The following is a 13,296-nucleotide window of genomic DNA, read 5'->3' as shown; positions in this document are numbered from 1 at the left end:
TTATGCAATTACATAAGTGACATGGAAAGATGTTCACATTAATTTTAAAAGGTTATCCAGAAATAAAGAATACAAATTAAAGAATGAAAATTAAATTTATAAATTATATAAGCAATTCATGAGTTGCTATAAAATAGAATATACAATATTATTCCACCAAATATATATATTAAATACACACATACACACATAGAAAAGGATCAAAGGACATGCACCAAAATATTAATAGTAGGCAATTCTGGCTAGTAAAAAAAAATAGGTAATTTGTAGTTCCTTCTTTCTACTTTACTGTATTTTCTACAATCCTTAATATAATCACTAAATAACAGTTGCTATATTTGCTTGGGAAAAAAAAGGCAGGAAGCTATAATCTGGTTTTGTCGAACCTTAACAGAACTTATTCACCTAAAATAGTTATGCAAATCTTGGGGGTGAGAGAATTTATATGCTTTTTTTCTATAACAGTCCTTTACTTTAATGCTTTCTGTTGTGTTCTAAGATAGCTTCTAATTAGTTCCTATTTTATGACAGCCCATAATCAAAACGAATTATTATTTCACTACTTAGGAAATAAAGAAACCCATATTAACCAATTCTAATCCATAGCTGCTGACAAATTACAAATTAAAGAAGCAATTCACAACAAATGATTCACCATCCATGGGCAAGACCCACACACAAGCAAGTTAAGTGTCATAATAGAACAAATGATTAAAGTCATTTACCACTGACTACAATAAAACTATGAACAGCAACTCAAGTTCTACTGCAAAAGACAGAGCTGTCTCTCCAAAATTAAACTGGTATAGCTTTTCATTTTTTTTCCTCAAAAACCATTTCTTTATATCTGCTTCCTAATATCAAATAATGGTGAGATACTAAGAATTCTTTCCTGTTCTAATCTAAGTAACAAATATTCACTAAATACCTAAAGTACTTATTACTACTAAGTCAATCTTGCATTGCGCATGTCCTTTACTATGGTAGAAAGGATGAAATGGAATAGAACGAACAAACATCCTTAAAATTTAAAGACAAGCACTAGTCGTAAGTTTATGTTTGGAATCTTCCTTCCCTTTTTCTTTGCTGATCATTCTACATCTTTGCTCAAATACACCACCTTTTAGGTTACCGCAAAGTCAGCTTATGTGTTCCTGTATTTATTCAACAAAAGCAAATGAACACTAACTCTGAGTAATGCAAGGCATAAGCAGCTATGCCCTCAGTCCAATTTTCCTATTCCACTTGCAAACACACTGCTTTATTCACTGAACTATTAATTCCAAGGTATATTCATGAAAATATAACAAGCTGGGAAAAAGACAAGAGTCTCAGGCTCCAAGGAACATAATGTAACTGGAGCTGCAGACTCCAAATCCAATCCATCCTAAGTTCCTGGTATATGGAACACACTGAAGTTGTGCAAAGCAGTAGTCCTAATATAATGGGAAAGCACACAAGCATTCATGGCTGAGCACAACATAATTGAAATGTAATACAGATTTGTGGCTAAGAGCATAAACACAAACTGGCAAGTTATTCAACTATATTGTGCCCACTTCATTATGGAAATAGGGGAAAATATCAATACCTAAAACCTCACAGGGCCAAGATTAAATGAGTAAACATGTGTAAAGTACTTATGATAGCACCCACTATTAGCATCTTATCATTAAGAGTAGAAAAAAGTGAAAAATGTGTTATCATAGGTATTCAAAGGAGAGATGATTAACCAATTTATGGAAGAAGGTGGAGACTAATAAAGGGTATGTTACCAAAGGCTTCCTAGTGGAGTTCACTTTTCACCACATAAGCCTTAAGATATAGTATATATTATAAAACATTTGCAAATTATCTTTTCATCCAATATTTTTAACAATTTCCATGAAATTGTTGGTCAAATGGTCCCTCCCAGGCTTAAATACTTATCTTGACCACACACACACACCCAGACTCTATAATGCCTAAAGTCGTTTCATCAGTATTTTCCTTTCATGGAAAAAAAGTGGAAATAAGTCCTACTAACTGATATTTTTAAGTGAGTCACACTATGAGAACATTCCTCTAAAAGACACATTTCACATTACTGCAACAAATGGAATATGAGGTGCTAGCCCATTCCTATGAACAATGTAAAATCAAACACTGCTGATTTGATGCTTAATGATGCAGGCATGGTGGCACACACCTGTAATCCTAGTGGCTCAAAAGGCAGAGGTAGGAGGATTCCAAGTTTGAAGCCAGCCTCAGCAACTTAGCAAGGCCCTAAGCAACTTAGTGAGACTGTCTCAAAATAAAAAGGGCTGGGGATGTGGCTCAGCTGTTAAGCACACTTGGGTCCAATCCCTGGTACACAAACACACACACACACACACACACACACACACACACACACACCAGAGACCTGCCCATAAAGTCACATCAAGTTAAGGAATTAGTTTTTGAATGGCCATCATCACTGGCCCTCATTACTATCCTGATGGTTTTAAAAGGGATTTCCATTTGAAGCCAATGCCCAGATGCAGACAGATCTGTTTTCCACCCCTACCCCCCATATATGAAGAGTCCAATTCTGAATACACAAAGAAAAAATCAAACAAAAAGATAAAAACAGTGTAATTACAACTGAATGATCATTAATACCACTTTTGTTAAGAAAAATGAAGTAGCAGGAAAATCTTTTGACTGATATATGGACCTAAAGATCTTGAAAGTTGTTTTTGCTTTATTTTCAGGAACCAAGAATTAGGCCTTTCCTGGAAAAAGGAGTAACCTCAATTTTAGATATGCCATGCATTTAATTTGCTGCTTCAAATTTCCCAAAGAATGAACTAGTTTTTCTTAATTGTTATAATTTTATTTCTTTTACAATTAATGTAATATTTAAAAATGAAATATCTAGAAAACCTAACTTAGAGAAAACTTTCAGCATCAAGTAATATGTGATCTTGGTCTTTCACATACCTGAACTTGACCTATAGCTTGTGCCAGCAAAAAAAAGCTGTTCCACTTTTTTTTGACACTTTCCTGTCTAGCTGATAGAGCAGTAACTAGACAAACAAGAGTGATTTCCAGAGTCTAGAAAATAAGACGTATTTACTATGAATATAAAACTTCTCAGGAGACAGCAAAGTAGTCTGGGGAAGTCAAAAGATGAGTAAACTACTCTGAGAAGGCATCACTCATAAGTTGGCATTTGACATTTCACAAAATTAAGTGACTTAACCGTAAAATACTTACAAATATCCTTCACTTAAAAAGATTAAAAATCTTATTTATCAAGTAAAATTTTACTCAAAGGAAATTTTACATATAAATACTATTAACAATTACCTTATCTCTACACACTGATCTTGAACAGCAGCCAAAAGTTTTCCATTGCTTTTATGAGGAGAAAAAAAAAAAAAACTATTATGAATATTTGTCAGTCTTCAACACAGATGGAATTATTTTAAGTTAAAAATCCTTTTTAATTTTTTTTTGCTTCAATTATTCATCTTTTGACCTTACACTTAGATGAGTAACTAGGTACAAAAGCAGAGAAAATGATTTTAAATAGTTTGAATTAACATTTAAATAATACTGATCATAGGTAACAAAGGGAATTTACATATCAAAATCAAGAATGAAAGCTTTAAGGACCCTAAAATTAATGCCAATAATGAAACTTAAGAGCTAATCCAGATACAAAAACATTATATGAATTCAGGGGCAGTGGCCCACACCTGTAATCCCAGCAGACAGGAGCAGAGACAGGAGGATCACAAGTTCAAAGTTAGCCTCAGCAAAATGGAGACGCTAAGCAACTCAGAGAGACCCTATCTCTAAATAAAATAAAAAATAAGGCTGGGGATATGGCTCAGTGGCCAAGTGTCCCTGAGTTCAATCCTCAGTATCCCCCCCACAAAAAAAAAAAAACATATGAATTTTACACATCTTACCTCGCAAGTACCAAATGCCAGTTTATCTGTTTATTAACCAATCGAATCAGTCCATCAGGGAGCAAAAAGGGTGCAGGGCTGAAACCAAAACACATCAGTTACTTAAAAGTCTAATCATGAAAACCATATATAAGTAGATAAATATTATAAATACACAGGTATCTAAATAGGGATTTTTTTCCCATTAGAACATAAAATTTGAACATCAACACGAAACTGAAAGTTACTAATTTGATATCTGAAACTTGACCACATACATTTCTCTATTTCCAGAAAACATGGTGTGTGTTCAAAGGTATAGATTTCACCCTTTTCAGGAGAAGGGTATCTAGGATACCAATAAAAGAGCAGAGTGAGAGTGAGTTTATGTCAAACCTTTCTACTACTACAACCTACAAATGCAGGTTCAACGAAAACAAATTCCAATATAAAGTTAAACTCACAAAGTAGAAAAAGAAATTTCCAAGTAGTAGCAATGAAAAGGTAGAACCAAAAGCTAGAACTGAGCAAGGGAAAAAGAGGAGAACCCTCAACCAGGATTAGCTACACAAAACAGGAAACAAGTAATTGGATCAGAGAGGACTGGAGTTAGAAGAGAGATGCCTCCCAGAGTCATGGTGATCAAGAAGTTGGTCCAGCATGAAAAAATAAGGGCTCAAAAACTTGAAGGACCCTCATCTGCCTGGAACTCTAGTCTGTGAAAGATGAGTATGAATCTATCAAAAATCAAACACCCAAAGCTGAGGATGTAATTCAGTGGTAGAGCTCTTGTCTAGCACATGCAAGGCCCTGTGCTTGATCACCACTATCGTAAAAAATAAAAGCACGGGGCTGGGGAGATAGCTCAGTCAGTAGAGTGCCTGCCTTGCAAGCACAAAGCCCTGGGTTCGATCCTCAGCACCACAAAAATAAATAAATAAATAAATAAATAAATAAAAGCGCGAGCCTACACTAAATGCAAGATCAGACTACAATTTCACTTTACTCACGATACAGAAATCCCCAAGCATAAATTCACTTTAAAACCATTCACAAAAGACAGGAAACAATCCATGACCAATGAATTAGACAACAAATCAGAGATACCTGAAGAAATCAAGAAAACAAAATAATTTCTGATAAAATGATAGGTTTAAGAGAAAAAAAAAGATTGTCATGTTGTTATTAAAATCTTGAACTGAAAAATACTGCACAAAAAAGAAAAAACACAGAAATCAGAAAATACAAAATGGTATTTTTAAACTAAAATATATACTTGGTATATTTATGCTTATTTTTTAATATCAGGACAGTTACAGAAATATAATAAATGAAACATGAATATGAATCCATCTACACAGGATAATTTTCTCTGGGAGGGATGGAAAACAAAAAACATGGGGGAAGGACTTGAGATGTAACATTTTGCATAGAGTGGAAGGAATATCTGAAAGAAGATCAAATAAAAACTTCATGATGCATTTACAACCTATACTATGATCAATATGGCTTTTATGGTTTAGATATGAGATGTCCCCCAAAAGCTCATGTGTGAGACAATACAAGAAAGTTTAGAGGTGAAATGATCAGATTAAGAGCTTTAATCTAACTAGTGCATTAATCCACTTGACTGGATTAACTGGATGGTAACTATAAGGCAGGGAAGATGTGGCTGCAGGAGGTGGGTCCCTGGGACACCTATTTTGTGAGCTGAGTTTAGTCACACTCTGCTTCCAGGTGTCATGTCCTGAGCACTTTCCTCTGCCACACTCTTCCTCCATGATGTCCCGCCTCACCTCAGGCCCTGAGGAATGGAGTTGGCTATCTATGACCTCTGAAACCAAGAGGCCCAAAATAAAATTTTCCTCCTCTAATTGTTCTTGTCATGTCTTTTAGTCAGAGCAGCAAAAAAGCTAAAACATTGGCCAATTAAAGGAAAAAGACTTTCCATGAGAAAAGGAGACAGATATGTACTGGTGCCTGATATGAAGGGACTCACACAGGATAAGAATTGCATCAGAGTGAACTTTGAGTCTTCAAAAAATGAAGTCAGCAATGTGAGTAGACATATTCTCTGTCCACCCTAACCAGGGTGTTCAGGATACCTCCATATTCTCTTCTGTTTACCTACTCTTCCTCCTCACTCTCTCTACCTTATCACACTCCACATGCCTGAAAAATATTTTTAAAGATCTATATAAATCTATATGTATATATACATACATATGTGCACACACATACACACACATCCATAGAGTTAAAAAAAAAAAAAAAAAAACTGTGGATGGAGTCCTAGAGAAAAGCAAAGGTCTCTTTTATACAAGTATATTATCTCTGGAGCTTTCAAGATTAGGAAAAAGCAATCTGTAATAAATAATTCTATAAAATAATTTTTACACATTTCTAGAATTGCATCTGAGAATACTTCTTTGTTCCTTTTAAAGTTGAAAATAAACACTATGCCAAAACATAGAATTAAAAAGTACATAAGAACTTCTCTGATACACAGCAACTGAATACTGACCTAAGACAGTGGATCTAACAATAAGAACAAAACTGCTTTTTAAAAGATATGCAGGCCACACATCCACCATGTGTGTGTTCAAGATAATGCTGAGAACACTCAGATGAAGCAAAAGTCATGAGATATTCTTAATAATGACTAAGGAAACAAAAATTAACACGTCTATAGTCACAGTTTATGCCAAAATGTTTGAAATGTCTATTTTTGAAATTGGTTCACCTTAATGTCAGCGTTTGTATTATGAGCTGGGATTCAATTACTAAAATTTAAATCATAAATAAGATAACATATGTATTTGAAGTCCATGATGTCTCTCTGAAGAACTGAAGTCTCACCTGTACCAGATGTATTGGCGTAAAAATAATAAATGATCTGAAATAAAAAGAAACAACAAAGCCAAATATAAATCAACTGTCCTTTAAGAATCATTTTCAAATTAGGTTTACAGGTGACAAATCTAAAATGTACTACAGACTGATTCATCACAAAACAAAACATTGAGAACACCATTCTTAAAATGAGAATAACCTAATATACACTAAGTTTTACTAGGTCATATATTTGTTCATATTAAATTCCAAGTTTGTGTGTTATTCAAAACTTCACAATACTCCCCTAACAACAACAACAAAAAAAAAAGTGGTAAAAAAAATAAAATCTAAGAACCTTCAATGAAACCATGAACTAGAAGTCATAGTAACCGCCCTTTAAAATCAGGCAAACTATTTGTGTAAAAATCAAACCAAGACACCAATTCACACTTTATAACAATTAACAATGATATAAAAAATACTAAAATGGGGAACCCATGGGGAGGAGATGTCTAATACAGTATTAAATAATGATTTGTACGATTCTTTTTAAAGTACCTATGTGTGGTATATACATGTATGCACATACAGTTAGGTATGTATCAATGAAGAAAAATCTGAAGAGTAACAGATTATCTTTGGGTTGTAAAATAAGGAAAAAATATTCTAATTTGTGATTATTTGTATTTTCTAAATTTTCTACAAATTTTTACTATTGTGCATATTTTCTAAAATTTTGAAGAAATTGTGATAATGAAAATTCTTCTTGTATCAGAAGATAAAAAGATAATTTCAACCATTCAACATCTTTGAAACCAAATCTTCTTATGAGGAGCTCATATCTCCCCAAAATAAGAATGGACTTTGGAAGCAGAATGGTCACGTTAAAAAAAAAAAACAAAACCTCAAGCAAATTTCCTCAGCTAAAAACAAAGGAATAACAGCACCTTCCCAGTACTATGGTAAAAGGACTCAATTAATAAAAGAAAGCTTCACAGTCCACTCAACAAGGATAGTGCTCAATTCTTTTTCAGACTCTTATTAGCTCACATGTAAAGACTGTCAGTAGTGGCATGAAGATATTTTTGACCAGTTGTATCTGAATCAATATCACTTAAAATGGTTTCTCAGTCTTTTCATCTTCAACATCCATAGTTTTTCAGAGTCTCACAACTTTCTCTTCATTCCTTATAGAACACATCCACAACAGTAAAAACTAGGCTACACACTTACTCTAAACTGCATTAAAGACAAAAGTGTGGAAATACATATACATGCATGTATACATAAAGACATGTAAAATTAAACTCATGACATGTATGTCAATTCCATCAGCTTCCACATCAAAAGCCTAAAGAACACATTTTAATGGGCTGAGGTTGTGCCTCAGTGGTAGACACTGGATTTGATTCTCAGCACCACATATAAATAAATGAATAAAATAAAGGTACATTAACAACTAAAAAAAATTTTTTTAAAGAACACATTTTAAAAAGAACACCTAAGCTTTCTAATACAGCAGTTGTAAATGAAATGGGGGAAAATAGTTAACTATATCACATATAGAAAAATAAATGAGCTATATTTACCTCTGATTGCTTTTGTGATGATAAATGATGCTCCATGCTTTCGGTTACCTCTAGGCTACAATTTGAAACAAACAAAAATAAATCCTTACATTTGAAACTGTTACAGTAATACAAATTGTCAACTTGTACTTAACTAACACTCAGAATTGAGAACAATATTCAAAAACCTAGGGACTGAAACAATAGTATAATCAAGACTGGGTACAAGTGGAATAAAGGTGAGCCTGGCAGTAAAAAGCATAGGACAGTCTGAAACAGACTGAACCTTGCAAAAGAGCACAAGAACTGAGGCTGGAAACTTTCCAAATCAGAACACCAATTGAAATCAAGAGAAATCAAGGAGAAAGACAATGTGGTTGTTGGTTTGGGATAGTCTATGTGGGTTGGCTACAGAAATCTAAAACAAGCTTTTCTTACAGGAAAAGTGGTCATATGGATTAATAAATGCATACTCCAAGGCAAATTCATTGAATATCTGTTGTATGTCCATAGAGGCAATGCTACTAACAAAACAGACATATAATTGCTCTATATAATAATTCCATTCCCTAAGTATAAACTGAACATTACTGAGTGTAGACTAAACACCAGGTACTACATATAATGAGTAAAATGTACTAAGGTACTATCAATAAAATGTGAAGGACAAGAACAGTAAGTGCAGATAAATATTGTTCAAGAATACATAAAAGTCATTAGACTCAAACACAAAGTGATCATCAAGGCACAATTTGGGCCCCAGGAGACAGAAATATGAATGTGATGCAGTGGCCCTGTAAGAGCTTATAGTTCATCTGCTGACATCAACACATGTTGAAATAAAAAGAAACCCAAAAAAAAGGCAGCAAAGTGCTATTAAAGTTTCAATATAGTTGAGTCTGTGCTTATTTTTCTGAAATCAATTTATAATAAGCATTCTGAAACATTATTGCAATTAACCATCAGTATTAAGGAGTGGAAATATTCTGTAGAACCAAAAGGTAGCCTAACAGCTACCTGACTGTAACCTACAAAGTATTTACACTGTTCAAAACAAATGGAAATTAATAACGGAAAAACTATTTGCAGAACTCTGCCTGTCTACAAAAACATTATTCAAGACAAGCAGAAACTATGGTAAGACTGTTAAAAGAGAAAAACTACACACTTTTAGGAAAGTGGGCTGTACAATAAGCTGACACTCAGAAAAGACACGGTAAAATAGGATTCATATGAACTGGACTACATTACCCTTAATAATGGTCCTGTTTGATCTTGCTTCCTCTAATACAGTGACCCGCACTTGTTAGGCACTCAATAAGTATCTGCTGAGTCAGGTTCGGTAGCACACGCCTTCCATCCCTGCCACTCAGAGGCTGAGGCAGGAGGATTTGCAAGTTTGAGGCCAGCCTCAGCAACTTGGTGAGGCTCTCTCAAAATAAAAAGGCTGAGGATTTAGCTCACTGATGGAGCACCACTGGGTTCAATCCCCAGTCTCCCTCTCCCCAAAATGTGTTGAATAAACGTGAACCTGGCTCTTCACCTTGTGCCCCGGGAGGTCCTGCCTAGGAAACAACCGAAACCCCAGGGTCCGGTTCGCAAGTCACCAACCACATAAAACTCCTTTCCCAGCCGGCTCCCAGCCGGCTCCCAGCCGGCCAGACGCTCTTTTCTCTCCACTCCCCGGGCACTTTGCTCAAACCGCTACCACGGAACATGTCACACTGGCTGGCAGGAAAGTTTACTGGATTGTCTCCCGTCTAGACTGCAAGTTCCGTGAAAGCCGCTCCGCCGGTGTCCCAGCACCTGGCGGAGCACCTGGGATGCGGGAACACGAAACGCAGCCACGCATTCACTAATGCTTCTTTACTGCCACAAGAAGGAGCGCGGCTCGGCCCGCGCGGGGTAAGGAGTCGGACCCCGCGAGCCCCGCGGCCCCGGCGTCCGACCAGGCAGCCCAGACCCGCCCGCCAGCCCGCGGGAAGGGCGCGCGGAGCCCGGCGCCGCGACACCGCCCGGGGAGGGTCAGAAGTGCGGACTCCAAGCCCCGGAGGAAGCTCCGCGACCCCCGCCGGCACCCGGCCGTTGCCAGGGCGACCGCGCACGCCGCCGCGGCCGCCGAGCCCCCGCCCGACTCCGCTACGTGGCTCCCGCTGCGCCGCTCTGCCCGCGAGCGCCCGCACCACGCCGCCGCCACCGCCGCCGCCGCCGTAGAGGGGCCTGGCTCACCTGTACTTCCGTCTCGGGTGGCCACTCGGTGTTGACCAGCAGGTCATAGAGGATCGTCTCCTCCTCGCCCTCAGAAGTGCCCGCACTCGCAGCCAGCCCTGACTCGGGGGCCGCCATGTTCGCCCGGTCTGAACAGCCCAGGTAGTGTCGCTACGGCGTCCCGAACAGGACAAGCTTTGCTGGCCGCGGCCGCTTTTGATTCGCGGGGATGGGGAGACCGGAGAGTGGAATGAACTGGCCACCCAAAGAAAATGCTATTAGGCACGACGAGGACCTTTGCGTCTGCAGTATGAGTTGGGTCCTGATCCCCTAGTTAATTTCTGCGTGAGAAGAGCCAAGTCATTGTTACCTTGTTTCCTATACAGTCAGCTTCTATAAAGCAGAAAAGGTCAAAGTAACTTTCAGTTGCTGGTGTTAATTTAGGTTTGATGAACTCATGGTTTTTAAATAAGTAAACGCCAAAAAAATAAAAATAATAATAATTGCCCAACTAAAAATTTTGAGCTAACGTTAGGCATCAGAAGTTCAAGAAAAGCAAGGAGGGCCAGAGGGTTTACAGGAGCTTCCTGGAGCAGGTGGGGTTTGCCCAGGGTCTTTATAGGTAAATTGGAATCTAATGGAGAAGGTCGGAGGAAGGAATTTCAATTAGGGGGAAATGGGGTGAGGAAGAAAAAAGAAAGAGCAGACAGACCGAATAGAATCTAAGTTGAGAAAGGGTGTAGAGGTCATTAATGATGAAATAGAAAACAGAGGACCCCAGTGGGGGAAGGACCAGCCTCATTTGTTCACTCGCTCCACAAGTACCTCCATGTAGAAACACCTGTACTGTAGGCAGAACCTATTTTAATCTGAACGAATATACAGGGCACAAGGCATTAGCACTGTGTCACACTCAAAAGAAGCACACTTCCCAAGACCTCTTGAGGATTACACCGTGTAATATCTATCAAGATACATTAGGCAGTGATGCAATTAAAATCCACTACCAGAAAGCCTCCAATGGCTCCCATTTCTCTCAAATGACCCCAAAGCCTATGTCATCTGCCTGGCTCCCCTTAGTCTCACACCCAATCTCCTGTTGCCCCCACAACCTTCAGACTCACTGAGCTGTTGCAGAGTCATCAGACACACATGAAAGACTCTGCACTGGCTGCCCCCTCTGGTTGGAGGTTTTCCACCCCATATTTGCCTGGCTCTCATCTTCAAGTTTTTGCTCCAGTGTCACTTCTTCCTGAAGTCTACCCTGACTGCTCATTTTTAAATTTGCAATCACCTTCCCAACTCCAGATCCTCTGCCCTTGCCTGCTCTATTTTTCTCCTTAACACTTGGCATCATCTGAAATGCTCCATAATTCATTTATTATGGTTGTGTATTATCTATCCCCATTCTCTAAAATATAAGCTCTACCACGGCAGAGTGCTCCTTCTGTATACATAACAGATTCGATACACATCCCTGCTATATCCTCAGCATTTATAACAGTGCCTGGCACAGAGCACTGTGGGGAAAAATATATGTTACTTGTTGAATAAATGAAAAATTCCCCCCCAAAAAATTTTTTTTAAGAGACAGGGTCTCCCTATGTTGCCAAGACTGACCTCAAATTGCTGGTCTCAAGCAATCCTCCTTCCTCGGCCCTCCCAGTAATGGACTACAAGCACATGCCACCACACCAGGCTTTTCAAATCAAAGTATTTTTCACAGCAGCTGTGTCATTTCATCAAGCCCTTCATTGCAAACACCAACTTCTCCTCTCCCCACCTCACTCAGCAAGTTGCACCTGCAGAGAGCACTTCTCACATTGCATGCTGTAGAATATGAGGAGGTGGGAACAGCATTCCCAGGGAAAGACAGTGTGAGGCGGTGGCTGGAGTCATACGGTGCCTCAGACAGCCCCCACCCTCTCTTCCAAGTTTCCTTTATGCCTCACTCTTCCCTATCTTATCTTTTGACAGATATTGGGATTGCTTTCCACTTCATCCATTCGCTTCACCTGATCACCCAGCAACAGTCAGGAGGTCAAACTAGCAAAGGATGCAACCTTCTTAGCTGGAGAGCAAACAATACAGTTGAAAATACATCACTAAGAATTTTATTTTTACTTTTAGCATCAACACATTGTATTAACTGCTGTATCTGTCCCCACCCTCATCCCATTTGCCACAGTTTGCACAACAGAAGACAAGATCATGCGTAGTTGAACTCTGGAAGCTTCTAACCTAAAGAAATAACAAAGTGTTTTTCAGGCTGAAACTGCATTATAAGTGTAGCAATTCCCAGAAGGGAAATTCCGCTTCCAGAGATGCACTGAGCAGATAGGTGGTTAAGTCTTCACTACTTAAAACCGGAAGAGTTCCTAGATCAAGGAGAAGGCAGGCTGACCAGTCGAAAAGAAGAAGGTAGTGAGAACGTATGGGTCACGAGAAGAGGTCCCAATGTGGAAAAGGCAGGTGATCAGAGTTCAGCAGGATGATTTAAAACAGATTGAGTATGTGAAGCCAAATTGCTTATTGGTCTTCTTTACAGTGACTTTTTAGTTAATTGCTCAAACAGGACTCTTTTGAGACTAGAAAGGTATGATTCTAAAAATGGTTAGGAAACAGGCATAAAACAGCTGTTGTAGGTACACAGAGATAATGGTCACATCAAGCTTAAACAGCACAGTGGTTAATTTCACAAGACATTGGGCATTTCACAATGACAGCAAGATTATCCTCCTCTCCTCCCTCACCTTTGTAATAAC

General features: G+C 38.2%; 1 protein-coding gene across 1 annotated transcript in view; it reads right to left on the bottom strand.

Moving 5' to 3' along the window:
• The window catches only part of Nbas (NBAS subunit of NRZ tethering complex), a 342,733-nt gene extending 332,055 nt beyond the window's left edge, over window positions 1–10,678 (bottom strand). Inside the window, exons 1-5 of the mRNA XM_047522365.1 lie at window positions 10,553–10,678; window positions 8,345–8,399; window positions 6,780–6,816; window positions 3,942–4,019; window positions 3,334–3,381 (exon numbers count right to left, since the gene is read on the bottom strand). Of these exons, the coding sequence (XP_047378321.1) occupies window positions 3,334–3,381; window positions 3,942–4,019; window positions 6,780–6,816; window positions 8,345–8,399; window positions 10,553–10,669 (335 nt within the window). The 5' untranslated portion in view covers window positions 10,670–10,678. The remainder of the gene's footprint in view (window positions 1–3,333; window positions 3,382–3,941; window positions 4,020–6,779; window positions 6,817–8,344; window positions 8,400–10,552) is intronic.
• Window positions 10,679–13,296: the final 2,618 nt, after the last annotated feature.

This window comes from Sciurus carolinensis, chromosome 13, assembly GCF_902686445.1.
Source record: "Sciurus carolinensis chromosome 13, mSciCar1.2, whole genome shotgun sequence".
Lineage (NCBI taxonomy): Eukaryota > Metazoa > Chordata > Mammalia > Rodentia > Sciuridae > Sciurus > Sciurus carolinensis.
This window is presented reverse-complemented; position numbering and strand designations above follow the sequence as displayed.